At 41.0% G+C, this 27,032-nt stretch overlaps 1 protein-coding gene across 9 annotated transcripts in view; it reads right to left on the reverse strand.

Annotated features, from left to right (window-relative positions):
• NHSL1 (NHS like 1) overlaps positions 1-27,032 on the reverse strand; it is a 178,006-nt gene that overhangs the window by 8,429 nt on the left and 142,545 nt on the right. For 4 of the 9 annotated variants that reach the window (XM_088161647.1, XM_014879041.2, XM_014879042.2 and 1 more), the window contains exons 4-7: positions 20,119-20,311; positions 15,113-15,244; positions 3,438-6,851; positions 2,773-2,902 (exon numbers count right to left, since the gene is read on the reverse strand). In XM_088161647.1, coding sequence (XP_088017773.1) covers positions 2,773-2,902; positions 3,438-6,851; positions 15,113-15,244; positions 20,119-20,311 — 3,869 coding nt within the window. Of the gene's footprint in view, positions 1-2,309; positions 2,362-2,772; positions 2,903-3,437; positions 6,852-15,112; positions 15,245-20,118; positions 20,312-27,032 lie in introns of all 9 variants that reach the window. The other 5 variants (XM_088161649.1, XM_014879044.2, XM_088161652.1 and 2 more) reach the window with 4 other exon arrangements.

A 27,032-nucleotide genomic window follows, 5' to 3' on the forward strand; every position in this document is an offset into this window, starting at 1 on the left:
TGAAGGAGAGACCAACTTCCTGACAAGAAAGTTATCTTTCCAAATGAAAGAGCAGAGTGTTTGTCTATTTAAATGTGAAGTGCAGGGACAACACACCAAAAAAAAAAAAATTAAGACATAACCATGGAACTGGGAATATGTGGAAACTGGACTTTCATTGCCTCATTTTCACATTACTAGAAATCTTTAAAAAAACGTACATGCCTGGTATCTGTAGCACAGCTGCTCTGTTTCTTTGCTGACCGAGCAAGAATTAATTAAAGAAGATTGTATAAAGCCTAATTTTAAATCTGGTATTTTGGCAGAAGTTTATAAAAGTCAACAGACTTCTTAGAGATATAAAATTATCATGCTATAAAACTCCATATTAATTTTTATCAAGCATGTGTTCAATCCAGACCATTCCCCTTTTAAAATAGATTTCTACTTAATGTGAACTTTACTTTCTTAAAAGCCTTGAGATTTTGCCAAGACAAGTTCAAATGTGTTCATGCATCATAGCCCATTAGTAATTTAAAAACCCCCTGAAAACAAAGAAGTAGGATCCATCAGCTGAGTAGGTTGCAGCAAGAGACATTGCTATACGCTGTGCCAAGACTTTGGCGTGATCCTGTCTCTCCTGAGTGGTGAAATTCATGCATAGCTCACTTGTGGTACCCCTAAAGGCAGCTGTACCAGCTGTTAGTTTCAGCAGCTGCTGCTGCCTCCACCTGTCTTTCTGGAATAAGAATGTAATACTTATGTCCATTCAGCCTGAGGATGAATGGACACAGAAGACAGCAAAGAGATATAATGACGACTTCAGGAGCAGCCAGTGTAGGAACCTCATCTAGATTTAACTGTGCATTAGTGCTGTGGGCAACAGATGATTTTGGTGCTTGGATGCTCCACGAGTCTGTGTGAACATGTGTGTGCATTTGTTACAGGGAAAATACATTCCTTCATTAGGGTTTTGGATGCCTATGGATATCCTTAAACACTGCAATGCTGAGGTTGTACTGTTACCCAGATTAAATTAAATTAAACCTCAAATTGAATGAAAAAAAAATCAGCTGCAAAGATCTGCAGGGAAAGATTTTGTTGCCCTAGCCTGGAGTGATCTGGTAAGGCTGTGGATGCAGCACAGAGCAGTCAGTTTGCTGTCAGCACCTAGCCAGCTTTTCTCAGTATGTATGAATCATGGAAGAAACTTGAAATTAAGAACCAAATTTGGTTTTGGTGGCTTTTCAGACACAGATAGGGTATATGTTCAAACAAAACTATCACTTAAAACTTCAGACTGTTCTTCCTGTGTTCTAATGCACATACCACTAAATTTCCTGTCTTGCTCCAAAGAATATCTTCAAGAGTGCCAATTACTGAAATAATACCTCTCAGAAAGAGCGGGGGGAAAACATGAACCTTTTTAATTAATTAGCAACCAAGGAAGAAAGTGGTTCAAGTCCAAAGCCAGCAAAAGCAAGGTCTTAATAAAATATGTGTCAAGCAGTTCTAAGTATGTCACATCCAGTTCCATTGTCCATTTCCCCACAAATTCATGAATTACAGGTATGTGCATATACACAGAAATCCACTCTCTGTCTGCATACATGAAAGAGAATGGCTACTGGCCAGAATATCTCATTCTAAAGCCAGATTTGACACAGTTTTAGAGAGCGCCATGCAACATGAATGCAACAGGCCATTCTCAGAATGGCTTATACAGGCCAAGTCCTAAGTGGCAACAGTAAATGATAAAAAGTCAGTATCATATATTTGTATTTTTTGTAATGTCTGGAAAGGACTTGTTTCAAAAAATGAATAGAAAAATAGCATTTGCATCCAAAATGCTGTAGCCTTCCAGCCACTCTCTCCCCGTCCCTCATTCCCGATGCACAGATGTGCAAACAGATGAACACCTGGATAATCCCCGCTCCCCGGCAGGGAGGCGGCCCCTCTGCGCCCTGCAGTGCGCGGCGCAGCCACGCGATGGCGCTGGCGCCACGCCCAGCCGGGCCCGGGGCGGCTCCGGCCGCTCCAAGGGAGCGCCGCTCCAAGGGAGCCCGCCTTCCCTGCTCTGCCCTTGGGTTTCCTTGGGTTTTCTTCTTCCTGAGCACCTTATGTGAACAGCATGTAAATCTAGCTGCCATTCGGGATGATTTTGTTTTCAAGGGAAATGAATAATGTCATTAATAATAGAGCCAGTATTGCACATTTCATTCATGAACCAGTTTGACACAAAACACCCGACCTCAGGCTGGATTATGGCAAACTATAATCCAGCGTTTGCCATATGTTTTGCCATATGACTGACATGTTGTGTTACTTGCCAGTTTCAGCCACGCTTGCCATGAAGCATTAGCGTTGAGCCTCTGTCCCAAACTGCACCATATAAGCAGCGAAGAGAGTAAAAAGAGATGGAGAAGAACAAGAATGAAAACAAAAAGATACACAGAAAAAGCAACAGTAGAGTTAATATGGCAGATTGAGAACAGTACAATAAATACTAGACGTAACTTGGTATTTTAAAGGGCAAGGTATTTATAATGTAATCTACATCCATTTAATCTGGTAGGTTTTAGTTCAGAATGGATTAAATACATTTATAAAACAATAAAATTCAAGTTATTTTCCTAATCTTTTTCACATATAGCCTTAGTAGAAAGTTGAGAAATATGTGCTTTCTGTTAAAGCCGTGACTGTTGTAATTGGGTGTTTCATAAAACAATGTTGAATTTATTTCTGAGAGACCTACCGGACCCGACAGTACAGGAATGGCAGTTTCTGCAGTACCTGTGAATGGCTGCAAAAAGATCCTCAGTAGTCCTTGGTCTTGCTGGTGTTGCCACTCCATCCGTCTCTTCCCCATAACTACTGCTTGGCAGGAATGAACTATTGGCTGTGTCTGATTCAAACACCTCCACTATGCAAAAAGAATGAACAACACAGTCAGTCTGTTGTGTGAGCCCCATGGGCACATAGCCCTGAAAACAGCCCTTGCTGCCTCCAAGGAGAAGCACCCGATGGACTGAGTGCAGCGCTGTCATTACTGTGATTTCAGCTCAACGCTTGCTATGGGAACTGCAGCGCATGAAATAAATGCCTATGCTTGCTCACACAAGAAAAGAAAACAAAAGAAAATCTGTAAGGTTTCCACTAAAATGCAAAATTAGTAGTAACAAATTAACTGCTTTCATAGCATGTTTTAATACCAGCATGGTTAAATAAAGCATCATTTTCTTTTCGTGTCTGCAACAATGAGAAGCCACAAAGCAATTGAATGAAATGTCATAAAGTATTAATCAGATCCCGGCAACTTTTTTTCAGTCGTAACAATCACTAGAGGCTCTCTGCCCTCTACAGAATGCCACCTCAATGCTAGGATGGCTATTCTCACTCCCCACCTTCTTCAAAATAGCTACTGCTGCATCTGAATTAGTCAGAGAAGAGAGACTCACCGCTTTCGTTCTCCTGAGATAGGTGCCCGTCAGCGTTACTGCCACTGTCCTGGCTGCTGCCCGAACTGCTTCCTTCATCAAAAGCAGACTGCTCCTCCTGCCTGGGTTCTTCTTGAACTGGTGATGCAGCAGGCTGTACCACAAAGGCATTTGCTCCCACTGTCTCAGAGAAGGTGAATCCAGCAGCTCCTCCCTCAGGAACCAGGCTGCCAGAGTCCATCTCGCTAGAACCGAGTCCATCTGTAAGACAATTTCTCGTCTCCTCTGAGTGTGCAAGCACAGCGTCTCTCTTAGTTGGGCTTCTGGCAGTATCACTCACTTCAGCTGCTTTCTCCACTGTAAGGTCTAACTGTGGAGGTGGTACCAGAAGGAACAGTTTGGGTTTCTTTGAAATAGGAGGTGGTTTCTTGCTTGGCAACACAACCTGAGTCTTGTCAGGAGATGCTGGTGACCCCTGAAGTGACATGCCAGAAGGGACGTCTTCACTCTGCACTGAGGACTCAGGTGTGTCATCAGAGGCTGACCCCAGAGCATTGGCTTCAGAAGATTTCTTCAGATCTACTGCACTCACAGGCTTTTGATCACTATCAATTACAGGTGTGTTATCAGAAAGAATGAGAGGAGAACCCCGAGACAGTGTTTGAACTGCATTTTTAAATGAAGTGCCTTGAGTTTTCATTTCCCCATCGCCTAAGCTGGAACTCAATTTTAGTGAGAGAGATGGCTTTAGCAAAGACTGTGCCGATGAATTAGCAGTACTCTTTTCCTGAGAGGTGGTTTCAGAAGCAGATTCAGTTGATGGTTCACTTTCTGTTGATTTTTTCACGGACCTCAACTGCACCATTTGCAGTGCTTTGGTGGTTACTAATGGCATCACAGGTCTCGATGAATCTTGCTTGTGGAGTGGCTGTTTCACTGGACTATAGCAAGAATCCTCCTGGTTTCGTTTCTTAAAAGAATACTGCGGGTATACTGTTGCACCTTTTGTTATTTTGGGATCAAGCGGTGGTGCAGGTGGTGGGACAGCTAAGGGGCAAGAAGGGGGAGGAGGAACAGGGGAAGAGAATGAACTGATGGAGGCTTCTTGTGGAAACCATGGGACAGTCTGAGCGAAGGTAGAATTTACACTGGCTTCTGGCGGAGGAGGGGGGAACGTGGGAGAGGCTGACAATGGTGACAGATCCATGACTTCTGCTGGAGGAGGAGGAGGAGGAGGAGAAAGTTCAGGGCAATGTGGAGGTGTTGGAAGAGGATGTGCTGGAGGAGGTGCACCAGAATCCACAGGAGGGCTCAGGGCAGGGTCCAGTTTCTTCACACTCACACTCCCTTCAGTAGATGTATTTGAAGAAAGAGAAGTGGATGATGAAGACATGGAGACTGAAGACAGAAGAGAGGACTTCCTTTCAGGCACTTTAGGCTTCAGCTTGGATTTGCCATTTCCTGATGATGCAGACCGTACAAGTACAGGCACTGGAGTAAGCGCAGTGGGTGTATTGGACTGGCTAGAGTACCCACTCGATGGCGATGTGACTCGGTGGGATTTCTCTGGAGAAGCACTCTTTGGTTTGGCCAGTCCACTGGGCACTTGTGGCACAGAAGCCCTTGAGCCATCACTGAAGTGGCTGATGCTGTAATCGCTGAGAGCAGATGATGTACTGGCAGAATGGGTCACTGGAGATTTCACCTGGTCATCTGCCACCGCGGCATAGTCGCTGTAGTAACCCCACTGGTCAGCATACTCCGACTTTATGCTACTTGTTTCACTCTGGGACGGGGTGACTGTGCAGATGGAGTACAGGTTTGGAGCAGTGGTGGACATCATGCTGCTGCTCGCACTGACCGAGCTTTGGCTGCGGGAGCGCAGCACCCAGGGATCCTCGTAATCACTGCAGGGGCTCTGGGAAGGGGAGCTGCCGTTTTTGCACTTGAGATTCAGCTGCAGAGAATGCTGGAGGGTGGCAATGAGGGTTTCATCAAGTACCTGTCCATTGGATTGGGTTTTTTTCTTAGGCATCCTTCTGAGTGAGTCTGTTCTGGATGGTGGCAAAGGTGGCTTTTTTGCCTTTTTCAGCGAGATGTTTCTTGCAAGGGACTTGTCACCTTGGCCTGAGTGGTCATCCTGATGTTTCTTCTCCTTTCCTTCAAAGACATTTATCACGCTGTCTCTGGGGTTCTCAAAACCATTAGTACTGCTGCACGGCATGTCTGACTTCAGTCCGGAGTCCACATGCATGGAGCCGTAATAGCCATCGTGGTCCACAGAATACAGGGAAGTAGAATCATCCCTGACTGATGTCCTCTCCAGGCTGCTGCTGCTCAGGTTGCTGCCGGGCGTGGCACAGCCTGGTGTGGTACAAACCACCTTGCGAGAAGGGGTCTCGCTGCCTTCTGAAGACTTGTACAACCAATGCTCTGGGCTGCTCACTGCTGCCTGTGCTCGCTCCCCAGAATAGCTGGATTCACTCCGACCGTCGCTGTCCTGGGATGGGCTTGCTAAAGCTGCAGTGTTCCTAGAGCTGTAGCTCATGCTCTGAGGCCCAGACTCTGCATTCCCAGGAGTGCTTAGAGAGACAGCAGAGTCACCAAGAGAAAGCATCATGACAGTGTTAGATGGGATGGTATCTGAGGTCTGTGAGTGACGTGTGGAGCTACTCTCACTCCAGTTACCACTTGAAGAATGGTGATCTTCTTTCCCACTTATTGCACTGCTGGCAGCAGGATTGTCTCTTGGATTTGGAAAGGCAGCGGAGCTGGAAATTTTACTATCCAATGATCCAACACTCTGGGCAGCGTGAATAAGGATAACTTCCGAGGAGGATGACAGTGTTGCATTGGGTATGATGCTCGTCGAGTAAGTGGCATGAGGAGAGACCACACATGCTGGGCTTGAGGGCTTCTCGCTGTCACAGCTTCTCACCTCTTGGGACTTCGGCCTCGACAGGGTCCCCATCGTGGGATTATTCCTCAGATGTACAACACTATCATCCACTTGCAATTTGCTTATCTGGTGGGGTAAAGTGTCAGCAATGTCTTCTGTCTGCCTCGACATCATGCTCTGCGTCTGATCTAGGGATTGCAGAGACACTCTTGCACCAACCCGAGGCAAGCTGTGAAAACCTATGTCGTTATTTTGGCGAGAAGCAAATATAACTGCAGCAGAATCACTCATCACGGACATGTTTCCAGATGAGCTGGAGAACTGAGACATCTGGGCTGCAATGCCTTGTCCTTTCTGCGCTCGTATTCTTCTCATTGAAGGGGGCACAACTTTAACTTCCTCCGTCTGGCAGCTGGTGTCCTTGGTTTCAGAGCGCTGCATAGCAGAGCGATAGCTGTCTAGTCTCCCTAGCGTGGAACAGTGATCTGGGACATACATCGAATGCCCTCGGAAATCACTTTGGCCAGTACCAACTGCTGGAGTCAAAATAAAATAATTATTTCTTGAAGCAAAAATTCACATTTATCTTCTCACTCATTAAAAAAAAAAACCAGCAACCCAGCAAACTGCTCGATTCCCATGCTCCTGGCAGGCTATGCCTTCTGAAGAAGAATCGGCAACAATGGATTTTGCAGAGGCATCGTCTGTTTTCTGCATTTCTCTTCCCTTTTTCCTTATTACCAGGAACCTTCTGCTTACAGAATCATCTGCGTTCCTGCTGCACATTCGACACATGAAATCCTCTGTTTATGACATGGTAATAATTTCCATAGTAATCAGTTGTGTCAGAAACCAAGTAGTACTGTTTGACTTCCAGTAGGCAACGCAGCAGGAACAGACAAAAGCCTGAGAAACGTGAAGTGTGTTCCCATGCTAATGCCTCGTGCAATAAAGAAAAGGGGAAGGAAATCTGGAGACTAATATGAATAAAAGGATCTGCTTTTTACAAGCAATACACTTAGAAAAAAATATTTCAGGAGACACAGATAGCTCCCCAAGTCCTGCAGTTTGTCTGAATGAATGCTAACACATGGAAACATGCATTGTTTTACCACAAATAATACATGTGCTCTAACAGCATTCATATAAGCATTATCCAACAGCAAAGAAAACCATTAGATAACATTTCTCCATACAACCACTTTCTATATATCATAAAGGAAAAACTCTAAGAACTGGGGAAAAGAAACAGCTGGTATTGATGGTTGTCTCATCCTCAGCATCATCAGGAAATAAAAAAATAATCACTTTTTCTAAAAGAAGGAATAATCACATATTGGCATAACTCTCCCCCCACCCCCAAGTTTGAGGACAATGGAAAATCAGTTTTAGTTCAAAATACCGTTAACACTGGGTCAACAGAAAGGATTCTAGGGCTCTTTTAAATTTGTAATTTTATTGGTAGCCGCCTTTTAAAACCACAAACCAGAGGACTGCTTTAAAATTAGTCTGTGTAAGGCTGTTGCTTTTGAATTCAGTTGCACTGCTGTATAAATAGCAAGAGAGAGGCAGGCATGTTGCTGGAGATGCTGGTAAGGACGCTACACATATGTCACCGTGGGAGAAAATGGGTTATTTCAAATCTCTGCCTTAAGCGAGTCTCAGGAGCAATGAGGTAGCATGCCTGAAAGGAATGTTCTCCTTTCATATTTACTACATGAAACTGCATCGGGAGGATAGGTATTCTTATCATGCAGCTTTAAACACTACTCAAAGGACATTTAATCATCCTGATTCTTGGCAGGCAAAAGAGGCATTTAGGCTAAGGAAAAGAGGGCTCTGAAAAGGCTACAGTTAAAGCAGCACACACAAAAAAGATTGTTTACTTCTTTTCCTCAGGCATGTAAGTAGTCTTTCAGCAGCTTGAAGCCTAGTTAGCTTGCTTTGTGTAAATTCTCTTGCTCTCATAAAAATGCAGCCTCTTTCTGCTTCTGGTAGAGGTTTGCTGCAAAGCTAAATACTCAGATGCTGGCAAATGTCTTGGATAATCTAATACAAGATACTGTCAGAACAGATGGACTACTACAGCCAACCAAGAGAGGGATTTGCATATTCCGTATACAGTTATTAAGAACTGTACAGTAAGAAAAATAATCTTCCTTTCCAGGTATATTTTTTCTATGGAATCAGTGCACCCTTTGGTAAAGACAGAGAAAAACATCGAAGAATGTTTCTGGAACCATGACATCACCAATTTTAACTGCTGGTCAATTAAAAATACCTGGTAACTAAAATCTGCATGTCAAGATATGTAAATAACCAAAGAGATGGGGTATTTTTCTTCTTCTGCCACTGTGAAAGCCACACACGCACACAAACAGGCACGCAGATGAAACACAAGGATGGTGCTGGTGGAGAATGAAGCTGTCAGCACCACAGCAAGTATCTAATACTGTCACACAGTGACCTGTGGCTGAGAGCACTTCATTTCAGTATGTGGTATGTCTGTATTGTATTCACAGAAGAAGCTAAATCCACTCTCTTTCACAAGTAGTATAATGCAGATCAGTGTTTTATTTCTGTTCAAAATGTTACTGCTAGAGAAGGTAAATGGTGAAGAGGACCAATGCTGGACTTGCTAACCTCATCTTCTCCTTCCAAAACAAGGAGTGTTAGAATACATTTATTGGGACATACTGTTCATGGTAAATGCACAGTGATGTCAGAAAAAGAAAACTGATGGCACTGAATAAAAGAGGCTAGTGAATAAAGGAGGCCAGTGATGGCTACACCAAAATGCCTGGGGCAGCAGCTCCTGCCCTGTCCCTTGGCACACAGAGCCAAGGAACTGCTGGCTGCCCCAGCCAGAGCAGCACACTAACAAGAGGGCAGCATCAACAACCAGCTGCAGGATGCTGCTGAGAACCAGTGTTTACCCTGGGTTTATTACCATCATAGATGTCATTTACAGTCCAGCTTTTCACTGGTGTTACTATTACAGGAACATAATTTTTGAGTTTTGAAATTTTTTTTGTAGAAATGCAGCATATTCTGAAACTGTTTCAGCTTTAGTTTTGGCTTTACATGTATGTACAATCTCATGTAAAGCTGTAAGAATTTACTCTTTTCAATAGTTCTGTTTTCTGAAGAGGGACAACAGAAATCTGCAGGGAAAATGGTTCAAAAAACCAACTAGAGGAACATTTAAGACTCAGGTATACTGGTAAAATGCTGAGGTGTTCACAATTTTGGTGAAGTTCAGAGAAGAGTAGCAAGGTGTATTTTATTTGCAATTTACAAATGTAGTGTAAAACCCTCATTCACTTCCAGTGTAATACTGGAAATTAAGGATTTTTAATCCACCTTAAAATCTTTGTTGGTACTGCAGCTAGAAGAAAATCCCATCCTAAGGGACAGCTCAAACCTTTTAACTACTACACTGATAATGCTAAGTTTGTCAGAAAACACCTACTTAAATAAATAGCAGTCAGAAGATATCTGCAACACCAAAATTCTTGAACAGAATCAGATCTTTTAAAGAATACCATTTATAAGTCCATCTAATTGCAGGGACAACGTGTGAGCAGACAGCAGCAAAAAATGTAGCAGAACCAGACATCAGGTTACAGATGCTGAACATTATGAAGTCAGAAGTATCTGTATCTATGTTCTTTTCTTCTTTTTTACCCGACTATGCTGAAAATTTCTTTTTGGGCAAATGATTTCACTCATGGGCTTGTTTAGTGCAGGCTCCAGCAGCAAATAAAGAACCCCCATTCTCTGGACTCTAGTAGCCACTGGTGTCGCTCATTGGAGAGGACAGGGATTGAGAATGACAAATTTGGCAAATCTGATGGGGAAAAAAGCATGTCTGTATATAATCCCTGGGGCCAGGTACTAGCTACTATCAGCCCCTTTGTGATTCCAGCTGAGGTGGTGGCACCAGCAGCTCGTTGCAGAGAATCACATGAGAAGTCCTCTGCATGGAAAACTGAGGGTTTGAAACGATAAATAGTGTGTGTTGGTGTCACGAAGTACATGCTTGTTTCAACGAGAACAAAGAAGTAGTCTCTCTTACCTTCTGACTAACCATTTCCAATGCAAGCATTTGTCTCTTATGCCACAGGCACATTCCTAAGGTGTGTTGCTCTCACTGCCTCCTCATGCCCCACCTAGCAATCCTCCTGCAAACCTGGTAAACTGGCTAAGTCACTCTGCAGGCATCACAATTTAGTTTACAAAAAAACCCCAGAGATTCTTAATCTGCTTTACCCCAGCACTTACAAACTGAGTGATTTTAACAGACACTCAACAAGAAACAGACAAGTACATTGGGCTTATAGCAATTTTAAGGAATTTTCACTGTGCTCCACGAAGCATCTGTAATCGCTCAGAGGGGAAGAAAAATATTGCAGTGAAACATTTCAGTACTGCCAGCTAAAAATATCCCCTGAATACTTGCACATATCACTGCCACCCTGAGAGGGAGAATTCTGATGTAAATATTGGGAATTCAAGTTTTTTTCATTCTGTTCATTTCTCTAACCTAACAGCCTCTGGGGAGGTTTGTATTCTTGGCATCTGTGTTTTTCATCCTCTCAGTACCAGAAAGCAAATTATATCTGCTTTCTAACACCTGATCTATAGACGGATAGTGCTGGAAACATACAATGGTGAAAAGCTACAGGTATAAACCAAGTATTAGTCAAAACGCACAGTAACTCTGAAACAGAGATATTCTCTCCAAAGACTGCTAAAGTTGCAAATAGAAGCAGGTGCAGAATTACTTGGCTGGAAAAGCTGGGTATTTGTGTGGCATTTCTGAAGGACCAAGGGGTATCTGGGACTCTTCTTATCCATGAGACCTGTAACCTGAGTGATTGTGAGCCCTAGAGGGAACTAACTGGAGAAGAGTATCAATTCAGAGACGTTTTTAATAGAATAGCTGAGTTTCCAGAAATCAAAAGGACTCATTTGCCCCCACGTTGCTGAGATGGAATTGCTTCCTCTCAGGCATGTCAGCAGAGAGCTTCAACAGTCCCAAATGATACCTGAGACACCAACTGGTACCACAAGGGGTCTGAGCTGCACAGCAAGAAAGCAAATGAAGGACTACAGATGAGGTGTCAGTCATTCCCATCCCAATGAGATCTTACAGGTGACAGTGAGCTACTGAAAAAGTGAGGTAGGAAAGTAAGCTGAAAAAACAGTATGAGGTAATTCTGACCCTTTGAACCCTTACGTCAAAAAAGGGGAAAAAATACACGGGACAAAAAAAATCACAGAGCCAAAAAGTTCATGAATTGCATCTGTAAGATGGAAAAAAAGGATTTAAATAATCCAAAGGAAGTACACACAAAGCATAAAATTAGAAGATATTTTTGGAAACCAAGAGGACAAAAACTTTCTGTTGAATTAGAAAAAAACCATCAAAATGCCTGACAGGAGAAGGAGGAATCAAAAGGTGGAAAAGCTGAAGATGTTTTCCTCTCCACTGTTTCGGTGGGGTATGTTTATTAGGAACTGTGGTGGAACTGACAGTCAGGTCTGAGAGCTGTGCCTCCTGCAAGACAGAGAGGGAGTCCGGGACTGCACTGGTGCATAGCTCTGGAGAAACACAACCAGGTAACTTGGAAGCTCCACAGAAAGAAAGTTAGTCTGAGCCAGACCCTAGAGCACTGACACAAAGGAGGGACTATGAAAAGGTGGAAAGCATTTTGCTGCCTTTACTTCATCAGGAGAGTTGGAAAGTGTGAAGGGAGCTGATGATAACCAAGAGCCAAGAAATGAGCAAGGCTAGTGACAGGCTCTTCCTGAGAGGTGTTCATCTCTACCAAACTTCTGTTTGAAAATCATCTTCTTGTCTGACGGGGGCATACAGGTTTGCATATAAGGTACCATCTGAAGAAGACATCCAGAGACAATGGATAATGGCAACACAGAGCAGAGAAACCAAGAGCCCTTGAAGTAAAACATCTCAAAGTTTCTTGCTCTTTCTGCAGTTCTGACCCAACACTGACTCCCATTAAATATGTATGTATTATTTATGTTCTATAAGACAAGGAAGGTAATTCAGAAATATGCAGAACTAATTTTTTTTCATTGCTGTGTTTGGCAGAGAGAAGAATGCTTTGCCTTCTCCTGTTACTTCGGTGTCACTCTGCTAAACAGTACTGAGAGGGTGCTGCAGATAAAAACAACTCCAAAAAGTAACTGCCACCTCTAAACTGGCAGACGCCTCACATTCTTACTGTATCTCAGAATCCCACCTATCATGTTGCATTTTATTTATGCAGAATTTTTAATGCAGAATTTTCCAGTCTACACAGAGAGACTGGTTCATTGCTGGAAGACACCTGTGAAAACACAACAGCCTTTCAATGCTAAAAAGCAGGAATGTTTAAAGATACTTTGAGCACATGGGTGCAGTTAATGTTTCCTTTCAGTATGTCTGGCTAAGCTCTATGAGGGTACCACATCCGCTGAGCTCAGGTCAGCAGCCAGTGCAGGCTTTCTCCTCTGCTTGGTCTCCTCTGCTCCAAAGGACCCAAAGCAGCCAGGGAAGAACCCCAGCAGCGTGGCCTGACAAAAGTTCTTCCAGGCTCTCTCACAAGAAAGGAAAATAGTCCAAGCCTGGATGAAGCTTTGAGGTTCTCTCAAGTTTCTGCTTCCTTCTGAAGGATAAACAAGAGGTTACAAGAATCTGCTGTATATGTTGGTTATTTAGCCTGCACGCAGCAACTCTAGTGTACCAAGGGATTTTAATCTCTGTGTAAATATTATAGCCATTCACAGCAATGCTTTAGGGGAGAAACAAAGAGATTTATTCAGCTGAAACCACAGGGAGAATGTCAATAGGCATAATATAATTGCTTGATTTGGAGTTTAGTCCGGATACTTCTTCCGATCAAATGAACTGTGGAATGTTTTAAAACAACTTGTTATTTGTTTTGGGACAGTGTAAGAGAAATAGGGAATGGACTGCTACAGAAATATTTGGGGAGTGACAGGGGAGAAAAGGCAGAAGGAGCACTGAACAGGGATGGGGGAGACTTGCAGTTATTCCCAGCCTTGCCAGCAGCCTGGTGGCTGAGTGGCTAAGTCACTTCACTGCAGCATGTCTGGTTTCTCCAGGCATAAGATGAAGACACTATCACTCTTTCCAAGTGCACCTTGTATCTCGTGATGGAAACCAATACACTAAGAGGATGGGCACTGCCATCACAGAGTTCTCCTGGCACACAATTTGCTCCCTGGAAGAGATACAACCACCACTGAAGCAACATGGAGCTCCTCAGACAACTTCTGCCATAGGGCAGATGGCTGAAGCCTCATGTGCCTGCAGGTTGTGGACCAGGGAACCATCCAAAGAGAGCTCCTACAGTGGGATACTGCCAGCCCACAACTTAAAATAGAAGCCAAGGAAAACCTTCAAGCAGCGCAACATGAATTGTGCTCAGCACAGAGATGAAAGACGAAAATCAAGGTAAAAACCTGTCACCCTTAGGGAACAGACTGACAAAAGTTATAAACTTCTTTTAAGGTATTAACTGAAGAATTCTTTTTAGGATAGATGCCAACTGCATTCTCAGCTTACTCCACCAAATAAAACTACAGCTGATGTTTTCAAGCATGAAATATCTTTCTGAAGTGGCCACAAATGTAACCTCTGCATTTTGTAAATGCTTTCTTGAGGGAGAGGTTCCCATGGCAGGGCACTGTTTCATTACAGATGCTGAAGGAGCACAGTTCCACTCGCAGACTTCTCTGCATTTAATTGTCTATTTCTTGGCTTTCTCTGTGCCTGACCTGCTAGCTCATTTCAAACCCATCCAGACAAGCTACAGATTTTTGCTTCTGTTTCTGAAATATCCATAAAAATAATCAAGAACTGAAAACAATTAATTAAAAAAGAAAGAGATGCAACATGCAAGGTAGTAGAACTTACTGAAATCATCAGTAGGAGACGATTTCACATATAAAGCACCAAAATTAAGTTCTGCCAGATTATTTTAAAACATATTCTTCCTCTACTGAGGAAAAAAAGGGGTGGGGGGGGGCACACTTTTATCTGTGAAGTTATAACCTGGGAGAAACTGAAATAATATTTTAAAAAATAAACTAAAATAACACCATTTAAATCAAAGAATTCTACAAGAAGTGTCTGAAAGGTCTGCCAAAATTCAGATTGCTTTATCAGTTTCAAATTCATATCAACTACAAAGTGAGAAGGACTGCCTGAGGTAGTGTAAATGTTACTGAATAGGTAAGTTTCCTTTAGAATATATGGAATAGCTAATAAACCCAGCTAAGCTACTGCCGATCAAATAACAGATACTTAAGGGGTTGCCAAAACTGAACTGGAAAACAGGTTTTTCACTCTTGATGCAATCCTTGGCAGATTCAGGAAGGCATCCATGAATTGATTTACTCCACTAAGTAATTGCTCACAAGCCACAAGTCTGCCCACTTCAGTTTTGCTTTGGTGAACATCCTGAAGAAGATGATCAAATCTGAAGGAAAGCATTGAAGTCCAGAAACCTTACATCCCTGCAGATTTTCATTGTACCAGTACACCATTTTCCAAACACCCTGTTCCCCTTAACAGATGGAAGCCAACAGATTAAAGGTCCCAACTTCCCAATGCAAGAGGTGGCAAGGAGGCACACGCATATTTGGAACTGAAATAGGCTATCAGACTGTATTTGGTTTCATGAGCACTGGTAATGTTATTAGTCTAGTAATGATAAGCAGTGACAATGAACAGTGGATGTAATACAGTTCTGATGAGCCATACCTAGCTCCTTTTGTATGTTGTCAGGGATTCCTGTAATAGTCTTTCTCCTTTTGACTTTCTTCGGCCGTCTTACCACCGTGTCTGTGTAAATTAGAGACCGCCGAATGCTGGCTTGGCGGTCGAAATTCTCCCCTAATACATGGTAGAACAAGCAAAGCAACATTACTTCCAAGCACACTGACATCATGCACTTTCTTCCACTAGTTTTGTTGGAGAAATGGAAAAAAAGGCATTAATAAATGGTGTTAGCTTGGTCCTACAATGAGGGTTTACAATGAAGGAAGGTACAGCACATTGTCACAGTAAGGCTTTAGACACAAATATCCATTACGCAGTACTGCATGTTTTTAAAGGAATTTTGACTTCCTGAGCCCAGCTCCTATTTGGTGAGAGCAGGTCTAATTCCACAAGCAAAGAGAATCCTTGCTTTAATTTGGCCCTTCATAGATTTTTCTGTGGTTTTGTTCATTTATTTTTAAGTAATGAGCTGCAGAAAAAGCAAATCTGCTCATGAAAATGAAAGATCACAACGGTTTATGCAGGAACAGACACTGCTATTGGCAACAGCTATTACAATGCCTTTGCACGGCTCCATCATTAACTCGCATGAGGCCCTTCTTTCTCATTCCAAGTTGCTCTGAACCTGTCAAGTGCACCACATTTCTGGTGTTGATCTTTTAACACAAATACAAATAAGAACTACAGAGCACGCAGAGATCAAACTGATCTCATGGACTCATAAATATTTCAGAGTGAAAGCTGCTTAAAATTGAAACTTTACAGATGATTATAAAAATATACAACGGCAAGAGCTAAAAAAAATGCCCACGTGCACTTTGCCAGACAAAGCCTTATGATGACCATGTGCTGTATCATAATGGGACCCAGAAGCACCACTATTATAAAGCAGCTTTTCTTTAGGAATTCACTTTTGTTTAGAGGTTTATAATTTGGCCATTTCACTAATAGTAAGATAAAGATTGCCCTATAGATCATGAGCTAATTCTCTGCCACTTCTAAAAATTTAACAGCTACCCCCCGTAACTTACATGTAAATTCCCTTTTTAGAAGTTTAAGCATTTTAAAGCACTGCTCAATGTCCTTCAGATGACTCGCTTTAAAACTCAAAGGCAGAAAAACCTCGATATACATTGTACATGTTTTTTTTTCCACTGTACACTTTTTTTGAAAATTGATGACCAAATTATTTACCTCTAAAAAGTGATTAATGCACGGTAACGAATACATCACAAAAATTCCCCCGGCTGACTGCACATCAGTACGATGCGTGTCGTGAGAGTAGCATAGAAAACCTCATTACCTCTATAACAGTTAAAGATACAGTCATATATTAAAGTACAGCATGTGGACTTGTGAAAATGCAAGGGAAAAATGTAGCATTTTCATTCACCATGTTGTAAATATAAAGACTCTGACTCTGTTTGACTGGAGCCTGGACCACGGGCTGCACTTCTGCTGAGTGGAATCCTTGCAGTTACAAAATGCCAGTTTCATCCAACTTTTGGATTGACTGAAGTCAGATTAAGGGAGGAGGGGAAGCCCATGGGAACTATAAAATTGAGAGCTATGGATCCCACTGGCTTAGTAGAAGTCCTGAAATATTGAGTCAGACTATCCACTGTCCCAGGCAGCACCACTATCAGGATGTTAGGACCCTTACAGGGCAAAAGTCAGGACATTGGGTTATCCTGTCCTGCAGGATGATTAAAATAATTCTAGACACATTACACAAATCCAACAGATTGGAAGGAGAATGTTTTGCATCTCTGAACATATCTTTATCCACTCCAAGGCAAATAATCATGCCTGAGATAGTGAGTTGCAAGAAAATTGTAATGTAGCTTTGAATAAAGCCCTGGAATAAAATGTAAGTGGTAAGCAGAGGGTGCAAACAAAGAGAGAGTCTTTTACACGAAGCCTCAGACAGCACAAACAGGATGGCTATGGGGAAATATTACTGCGTCAACTGATACACAGTAACTTGTTCCAAATGAGCTACCTAAAAGCTAACTCAACAATCCATCTTTAATGGCTTTTGATACACAAAGGCCACTATGCAAATCTGTAGAATTTCAAAATAGCAACTTCAGTGAAATCCAACAAGCAAAATCAGAATGTGTCAGTCTTTTTTCTTTCTTCACTGTCATCTTTTTCATTTTAGAAACCATTGATGTCAATGGTAAGTATGTTTTACAGATTTAAGAATACTTTTCTCCTTCTCTTACAGATTTGTAATAAACCGTCTAGGTATTCCTTATATACTTTACTCAGTTGTTCCTCATGCAGTATACTCAGTTTCCTTGGATTCACAGAAAATACTTCAGTATGCACTTAAATCTCACTGAAGTCAGTCAAGTTGGACTAAAGCAAATGCTTAAATATTTTGCAGGATCTAGCCTGGCACTGATCACCTCCACCATTACCAGACTCCTCCATCTGGAAAGAAAGTTAGTTCTGGAAAACCCATGAGAACAGACACTATTATATGTAAATCTTTTAACCCACAGGAAATGCAAATGCAAAGACTGGCCACCACTGGAAAATTCAGTCCAACCCCTTCCAGAAAAAAGCTCAGCCCAGGCACTTTGAGACCAAAACTGCTTCCAAATCTGGATGTCTAGTCAGCAGCTTGTCAGCCTAATGCAATGCCCCTGCACCTTCAGGCTATCCAACAGATTTTTATGACTACTGTATTAGTTACAATCTGTTCACCAAAGAGGCCTGAAAGCTGAACTCATGGAGCATTTATTGCACAGCCACGTGAGAGGCCTTTGTAGGAGAATCACCACTAATGCACTGCTGAAAATGTTATCAATTGCCAGCAGCCTCTTCAGAGGTTAACCTTTCATCCCATGCCAGGAGTAATAAAATGGAAGTTTTTTGACCTCTCTTCAGAGAGAGTAAGAAAGAGAGTGTGTGAAGGGAAAAGCCAAACCAAAATAAAAATCCTCAATGGTTTATTCCGTGTTATGTTGAACAAACAGCACCGGATTTCTTGTCAGTTTTTTTCCTGCCTCGTGCAGTAACATAAGGAACTTCACAAAATAAAATTACTTGGTGTGTGGGAGAGCAGAGGAGGGGAGCAGATTGTGACTTTTTAAAAGGAACAAGGACAGCAGCTTTTTTTGTATGTTGTGTGTGGCTTACATGCTTGCCTTGTTTCATAGTAGCAATAAAATTATTTCAAGGGAAAGGGAATGGCAGATCCTAGAGACCAGATCACATGGTACAACGGCAGCCTTCCTTTAATGCCCTCCCTTTCTACCTCTTCCAATTACCATGTTTATAAGGGAGTAAGTGCTCAACCACACACTCTAGAAAAGCAAGATATAATATGCATGCACATCATTTCAATCACAGAAGTTGAGAATTGCTGAGTTTTCTGAGTCTTGACTAAACAACTCAGGGGAGACAAGCTTTGCTACACCGATCAAATTATGCAGGTTGAAGTCACAAACATAATTTATCCAAACAAAGTAATGTTCCACAGGATGCTGAATTAATTCTGAGTTATTTGATCCCTTTACCTCATTTTTCTTTCCATCTGTTTACTTCTCCCCTATCTTTTGCAGTATGCAAGGTCATTAAATCAAACAACAGATTACTGCTTCTCTAAGTATACTGTGTTCCTGCTGTCACAGTATCTAAGCCCTACTCAAGTTTATTGATTATGTCAGATTATCCGTTGTTCCCATAACTTGGCCTTCTGCATCTGTACCCTAAATTCCCTAGATAATGCCAACTGGCCTAGTAACATTTCAGCATTGCGTGCATTTTCCTTCTATTAGTTTTCCAGAGGTGGGGTGTTCATCTTTTCATGTTGTCTTCATCTGTTTACTTCAAATATTTTCTGCTATTTAAGGAACAATTTCTCGTTGATTTCTCAGAGCTTGCTGATGTTTGTTGCAGCTGTCCTGCTCCTACACTACTAGAATATTTAAATACTATTAAATAATGCTGATTAAAATACTAGGTTATAAAAATACAGGTAAAAAAACATTGGTAGTCATGCAGGGAAAGAGAACCTAATTTACTTTCAAAACAAAACCAAACATTGCAAGCTATTGATTGTCAGAGTAAGCATGGAGTCAGAGCACGCCATATGGCATTTGAAATAAATTGGATATTGAATATTATCCTGGCTTTGGCAGGCAAGCAGTCAGTTATTTGAATTAACTAATAAGAGGCAATCTTGATACTGTGCAGAAAAAAAGGGGTTATTAAATTGAAGTGATAATTCCATCTTTGACAGAAATTCTATTTTACGCACAACAAAGTATCTATTCAGCATCGGGCTTTAACATAATTTAACTTTCAGAGAGTGAGAGTTCTGCAACTGTAAAATCAAAGAGCATTTTCAAAAGGAAGAGTTAACACACCGTTCATAACAAGAAGATGTAGACTATGGTTATGTAAGTGGAGTGTCTTACCTAGAGTACTGCTCAAAGGCGTAGCCTCATTAACTTTTGCTGTTCTAACCCTACTCTCCTTGACATCTAAACCTTTTGTTGCTGATAAAAATTGGACCCTAGAGCTTTTTTTCTTGATTTTTGTAACATTTAGTCTTTGGAACAAAGAAGTTCCTGACAACCTTCCTTAAATAAAATTCCTAGAAGAAAATCTTAAAATATAATCAACATTGGATAAAACATGATTTTCAACTACACATCCTCAGTGCAGTCCACAGCAAAACACTGCTATTTATCAGTCCTCTTCTTGCACTTCATGAATATCTAATGCTGTTTCAAGCCCACATATTTTAACCATTATCTCTATTAATGATAATTTTAAGGGTTGATATTTTTTAATTAAGTTCAGATTTAGACTATTACACACAAAATGGTTTTCATAGAAAGGTGTGGTAAGTAATTTAAAACCCATGCATTGAATATATGAGTATCTGAATACTAGCCAACTGTATGGATCCCCTTTCATCTCTGCCCTCCCGCATCAGTGTAATGCAATTACTGAAATTAAAAGCCTACCAGTCACATTAATAGGAACCACATCTGTTTGGACGGCTTGTGCTTGTTGTCGCATTTTCTCTTCTGGTGTTGGCAGTGGGAGAGATTTAGTCCAGTTGGTTTGGGTGTTGATATCTGATAAATCATTTGTAGCTGGACTTTTAGGCCTTTTGATGGTAATAAGCTTTTCTTCTTCAGGGGAAGAGACAGGACACTACAAACAGAAATACATACAACAATGTGAGTTTACTACTAAAAAAAAATAGAGGTATGACTAGGGTATTACTAAGGTGCTGTTGCTGTAATCAGCATTGACTGCTTATGAAGCAAAACACACCCTCATAAATATCACACTTCGACCTACACAGAGAGCAGTTTTAAAAATACACTAAAAAAAATGCACAACAAAACATCTAGTTGGTATTTTTTAAAGACATTTTATTAGTCTAAGGAATATACACCAACGAAGGAGGAAAGAGTGGTGTTGAGCATAGCAAAGCACACCTTATACACTGACAAAGTTCCTGCAGCAATTAACCCCCCTCTCCCTGCACCAAGGTTTGTCTTCCCTTCCCCACTCACCTCCCCATGCCCTATTAGAAGGTGAGATTTAAGCACTGCTTTGCTCCAGCTGCACTAGGCTGTATGAATGCATAAGGTCTCAGCAAGAATCCCATTATCAAAAGACAGATTTTAGTAGAGCTCAGTAAAAAAACAATCAGCACACTCCACAGAATCATCAGCCATGGATCAGTGGAGTAAGCAAGTAACTTGGCTTTGGTCTTGGAGAAACCCATGCCACAGGCCCAAGGGGTTACTCATTCTGCAGGGGTAAAGCACTTAATATTATTAGTAGTCACAGAGTGGGAATTTTAAAAGTCAGTTCTTCTCAAAGTGGCACTTTGAGCAGCACTCAATTTCATGAAGTGTTTTACTTAAAAAAAAAGACAAGAAATTCAACCAATAAAACAAAAACCTTTCTGCACGAGAGAAAGAGGCTGCAACAGCTTGTGCAAATCCCTCCACCGAAGTTAAAAGCCAAAAAAAAAATTTCCTTTCGGGGAGCAAATCTGTTTTCATTACAAGGTCTTCACTTTCATGCCAGTAAAGGCAGAGAAAGCCATAGAGCAGCTTTTTATTGACAGGACAGTACTTGTCCATCACTGGGGCTTCTAGCAGGTGGTCACAAACACAAGTGAATCTGAGAGAGGTGGCCCTCCCTCCTCCCTACTCCTGCCACCAAGGCACTCCACCAGGGAATCCCAGAAGCAGGAGAGGAAGGAAGACCTGGAGGAAAATCAACCACAGTCTCCTGCCCCCAGTCAAAACAAAAGAGACAAGATGACATGGAAAAGGAGCTCCCTAGCATTTGCAGCACTTGCAGAGATTTCTCTGCAACCTGTCAACTCCTCTGCTTCAGAGGAGTTTGCTTTGGACCTTCCTCCCTACCACCCGACCAGAACTATCCCTCTCTTTTCTTTATTACTCTCTCCCTTTGGAAAGTCAAATACTACTCAAAACAGGGTTGTCAGCACTGGACCACTGCCTCTTCCCCCCTCATTCCTGCACACAGGCATGGAAGGAGACATCACAGCTTTTTATAACAGATGGATTTTTTATTATTGTGGGTGTTCAGTTCTAAGCGATCTGTTTTCTCTTGAAGCTGAGTGCTATACAAAAGACATGACCAAACACTGTGCTACAACTACTGTTTATCATTTCTGATTTTAATTTTCTTCCTGTTACTACGAGGAGTTCCCACTGTTTATAAATAAATAACCATTTATTGATTCTGTTATGCTTTGACTCTACATCCTTTAGGATAGAGTCCAACATTTTATTAAACAGAAAATAAAAACTAAAGCAACTTCCAGGCAAAAAGTAAAAGAAAAGTAAAACCTCTTCAAGCAACACTAGAAAAACATTTCAGGCAATGAAACGATTACTTATACCATTCTGTGGTTTGGAACCACACTTCAAAACGTGGGAGCTTTTCTTTAAGAAGCTTTTCTTTTCTTTAAGAAGTAATCAATTTCTAAGGCAAAGAAATACTGTTTTCCCTGTTCTATAATGAGCTTTTCTCCACTCTCTCTCCTCTTCTGAATCAGGGAGACCAAGGGAGACACCTCAAGCATAGTTTTGCAGTTTGTTTGGGGTGAGGATGAGCACCAGTGACCTTCAAATACTCTGCTTGCTTGATACTGTCAGCATCAGTAAGTGTCACCTTCAGACTGCACTGCAGTGCCAGGTCTCAGCTGCCACATAGCAGTCTCTAAGGGCTACTCCAGTACATCAAGTGGCAGAGATACTGGTTACAAAGCCATCCTTCCTTTTCAAAGAAATTACCAAATCCAAGAAGAAAAAGGTTTTTGTTACAGTATACGAACAGAAAAACTGAAGAAATGAAGCACCTGCTAGAAGGGAATCCTAATTAACCAAAGAATGTGAAACATCAATCAGAAATTTTGCAGAATTAGAAGCTGAGAAAATTGGGGACAGATGGAGTAAGACAGACAGAAATGAATCAGGTTATGTGAGCATATAATCAAAGAGAAGCAACTGAAAAGCCAATGGTGCAGTTGAGTTCAAAGCAGTGTCAGTGAGAACAACCTCCTGCCACAGGACACATGTGCTTCTACAAAATAATTCTGCAGAAGAGTTGGAGGTGGTTTTGGGTATAAGAATAAGTGTTCACATTTCAACTGTAGGTACATTTTCCATGGATCCTGTAGAAACATGAGTGTCTTTACTTACATCCTTTTTTCCAAAGTACTCTCAGTGATAATGGTATATGCATGACAAAGCTTTATTTACACATAGAGGAATGCAGCAACTCATCTTTCAGCCTTCTTCAGACAGAAATTATTCACACCTATATAATTAGGATGAAAATGGGCTTTACATATTTTTAGCAAACATTCCCAGATTTACAGCAGGGAAGCTCACTGGAATATGCAATGAATTGCTGCTGTGTGACAGGAGTGTCTTCTCCAGTCAGGTCTGTTATACCTGAAGCAGAACGAGGCACAACTGATCATAAACTCTATTCTCATAAAAGAAGTACTTGTCCCATTTTTAAAGCCTCTCTGAGCCATAGTAACTTCACTGCTAGTCAAATGCCCAAATCTCTGAAATGGGCTGTTACACTCATCTCCACAGGAAAATATTTTGGAATTCGCTCTTTTTCATGGACATGGGAAGGGGTAAAGGTGGAATGGGAAAGCAGCAGCCTTGGATCTTGCAGTGTTTCCACAAACATGTACTAGGGGGGGGGAAAGCATGAACTTTCGAATAGGAGTTAAAATAAGAATCCAGGAGAAAAATGGCCTATAAATATCCTATAGACATGCTATATGGCTCAGTAAGCTGGAGCCTCTCCGACGCCTTGTTGACATATTGTCCCCCAGCCAACTCAGCTGCTGAGATACAACAAAAGAGTTTCACTATCTCAGCACTTTCATGCTATTTGAGAGGTCCCAGATGACAAATGAGTTTATGCTATGTATCTCACAGCACTCTCTGGCTAAATAATCTGTTTATTCTAAATCCTTTTTATATAACAGGGGTTCATACTACAGTATTTAAAAAAAGATAGAACCTCCAGGAGGAAAACCCAATCCATACAAATTTTACATTTCAGCAGAGACTTCAAATTTCTAGTCATGCCATTTACCCTACTGTCTACTAAAATCACTTCTAAAATCATAATTTATCAGAAAAACAAAATAGATGAAAAAAAAAATCAAGTGTTGCAGACAGCAGCCATAGAGTTCAGCTATTATATATTCTATTCTATTCTATTCTATTCTATTCTATTCTATTCTATTCTATTCTATTCTATTCTATTCTATTCTATTCTAACCAACATCCTATTTCTGCCTCCAGTGACTTATACTAGGTTTGATGGCTTCAAGAACTATTTTCCCAACACAAAGGGATCAAAACAATCAGTAACAGGGAAAAGAAATCCAAGATCCAAACCTAGCCAACTGAGAATGGCACTTCACATGCCTAATTCAACCCGTGGGGTTTCACACTGTCTCATGGAACACTGCCACATTATAAATTTACATGAATTTACATTTTAGATGAATTAGTCGTTAGACTCTTTGGTATCCTCTAGACCAAGGTCATCAGTCTAGTTCCCACAGTTTTCACAGAATAGTCCATTTTATTACTTCTACACACAGATCTCCAGTTGCACTAGCCAGCACTGCTATCCCACTAAATTCTTCACTTCATAACCTTCATTGTGTCTCAGTAAGGTAAGAACATTTTGTCAATGAAATTACTGACTATCAAGCAAATTATAACCTTAACAAACTGCAGAAATGTTCTTTTCTTCTTCCTCTACTCTGTTGTAACGGGATAAAAAACAAGAAGATCTGTACTTACAGTGCTCTAAAGGCGTATCTAGCATCTGCCTTAAGATAAAGGCCAATGAATTGTATCAAGGTAAAATTTAAATCCAAGGATACATAGAGCAGATACCTTTTCCTGAATATTCTCTCAGATAGGATGGAGTCCTCACCCTTCAAGAATGTACCCAGTTGCTTTCTAAACCCGTGTAAACTTTCAGCATCCACAATTCCCACAGCAGCTGCACAGTCTGGGTATGCAATGAATGAAGAATTACCCTCTTTTCTTTGTTCAAAGATTTTCTGTACTCGCTTCCTTATGCTTTGACATTTCATGTATTATGAGATGCTGTTTCAGCTCAGAAAATGGTACAGTATTTAAAAAAAACCAAACCCCTGTAAATGGTATAAAATGCATGTGCTGCTTACAAGAGCAGTGCTGTGCAACTGCAGCAGAAGGGTAAGAGAGGCCACCTGAGGACACCACCACCTAGAGGTATCCTCAACTCTGCCAGACCTTATGCCTCGGGGCTTTTTAGGCATTCCCACCTCCAAAACTGAAGTGCCCAACTTTACCTCCTCTTAACACCAAGTAAAGTTTTGCATTAAACTTCCTCAAATGAATTTACAGTTAGTGTACTTGTTTTCACTTAAGATATCAAACAGTTTTGGGCAGATATTGGAGAGATAATTAACAGTTTAGATGATCACAGTGGCAAAAATATACTCTTCCCCCATGCCACCCCCCACATAAGGGAAGTGTTTTTTCATCCAAAGCATAACTGTTAAAAGCAAAGTTCATAAGCCAAATGACATGATGTAGGGAAAAACACCATGAGTTTTGGGCGCACCGACATTTTCATAAATGGAATAAAGAAATAATATATATATGCAATACTGCATGCTTGGGAGCAGGTACTCTCTGTAGTTCACATTTATCATTCAAGAAAGATACATGCCTCCAAATTAGTAGAATTTTTCTTTGACTGATTAAAAACCAATGAAGCAGCCAATTAAATAAAACACAGTGTCCATTGGGGGAGGGGTTTCAAAGGAGGCAAATATTAATAGACAAAAAAGGGAATAAAAAATTCTGTGAACCAAGTCAATACAGGATGCTATACTGCAGACAAAAAGGAGAACAGAGGAACATAAAAGAAACAAACCTGGCATGGGACTCTTCTTTTTTTAATTGCTCTTTTTTTCTAAGCAGAAAAAAGCAGCAGGTAGTGACTGAAGGCTAAGAGCAGAATAAGACTGCACATACACTAAATGCTACATGTAACATCAAGCTGCAGATACGGCAGCTGGATGGTCCCACTTGTGGGCAAAGTACCTTGTTATTCCAGGGAACCAAGTTACAGCAGGCGCTAATGCAAGACTGAGAGATGCAGTCTAACAGACTAGACTGTTGAGTGAGACAAAAAGAAACAAAGAGAATGAGTGGTAAAAAGGGAAAGAAAAAGGAGTAAGAAAAAGAACCACACAAAAGACAAATACAGTTAATATACACATGCATACATTTCAGAACATAAGGAGAACTGGAGTTTGAACATGACATTTCAAAACATCTTTTACACTGGTACAACAGAGTAATACTGAAGGACAGGAATAGCTCCTAAGTTGTGTCACCAACAGCAGCATGTAAGATACAAGAATGGAGAAGACTGGTCACAGTACTGAGATGTAAAATCCAGGTAAACCAATTTAATCACCAACAAACTCAATTAGGATTAGTACTACACTGGGGCTTGGCCTGTGCTTCATTAATCTAACTTGTAAGAATCAACATTAAAAGGGCAGATCCAAACAATTTTATATCACCTTCCACTCAAGAGACTCCAGCTTTCTATGTTTTCTAATTTTGTTTATTCATTTTTGAGTTGGGCCTGCTTCTCCTTAGTGGTTTTCCTTTGGAACGGCTTATATTCTGCTTATCTTAGACATTTCCTAAAATGCTGAACCAACGTGCTTGGTGGTGTATTACCCTCTGCTGACAGACATCCATCTCCACAAAACCTGAAAATGCTTGTGGATCGACACCTAGCCATTGTTTCATATTGTCTCCATTGTAGATAGACAAGACAAATATCTGGCTATGATTTTTATTTTTAGAAGCAGATTAAAAATAACAGGGAAAACTGGTTTCCTTTTTGATATCACACACTCTTATTTGCTACAAGTTGGCAATTATCTCAGCTAAGAAGTTTATGAACACTAAATAGGTATCCATCCACCCATCATTATTTTGCTGTTTTTGAATTTTAATTATTTAATACTGCATGCACAGAATTTAAATGTTGGCTTTTTTGCTTTGAATAGACAACAAAGCTATAAGGCTTTCATTTAGTGGCAAGGAGTTCACATTTTGAACCACAGGATTTTTGGTGACCCCAGTTCCACATTGTTACTGAAGAACTCTCCTGACAGCTGAAATATGATTCCCTCAAGGCATAAGACTTATTAGAATTACTTGGCTCTTTACCAGTAGGATAATAATTCAAGTTCAGAAATCTGTTGTGGTAAACATTAATTTAAAGAAAGATTAAACATTTACAGCATTAAAGAAAAAGCACC

Source organism: Sturnus vulgaris, chromosome 3 (assembly GCF_052056855.1).
Source record: "Sturnus vulgaris isolate bStuVul1 chromosome 3, bStuVul1.hap1, whole genome shotgun sequence".
NCBI lineage: Eukaryota > Metazoa > Chordata > Aves > Passeriformes > Sturnidae > Sturnus > Sturnus vulgaris.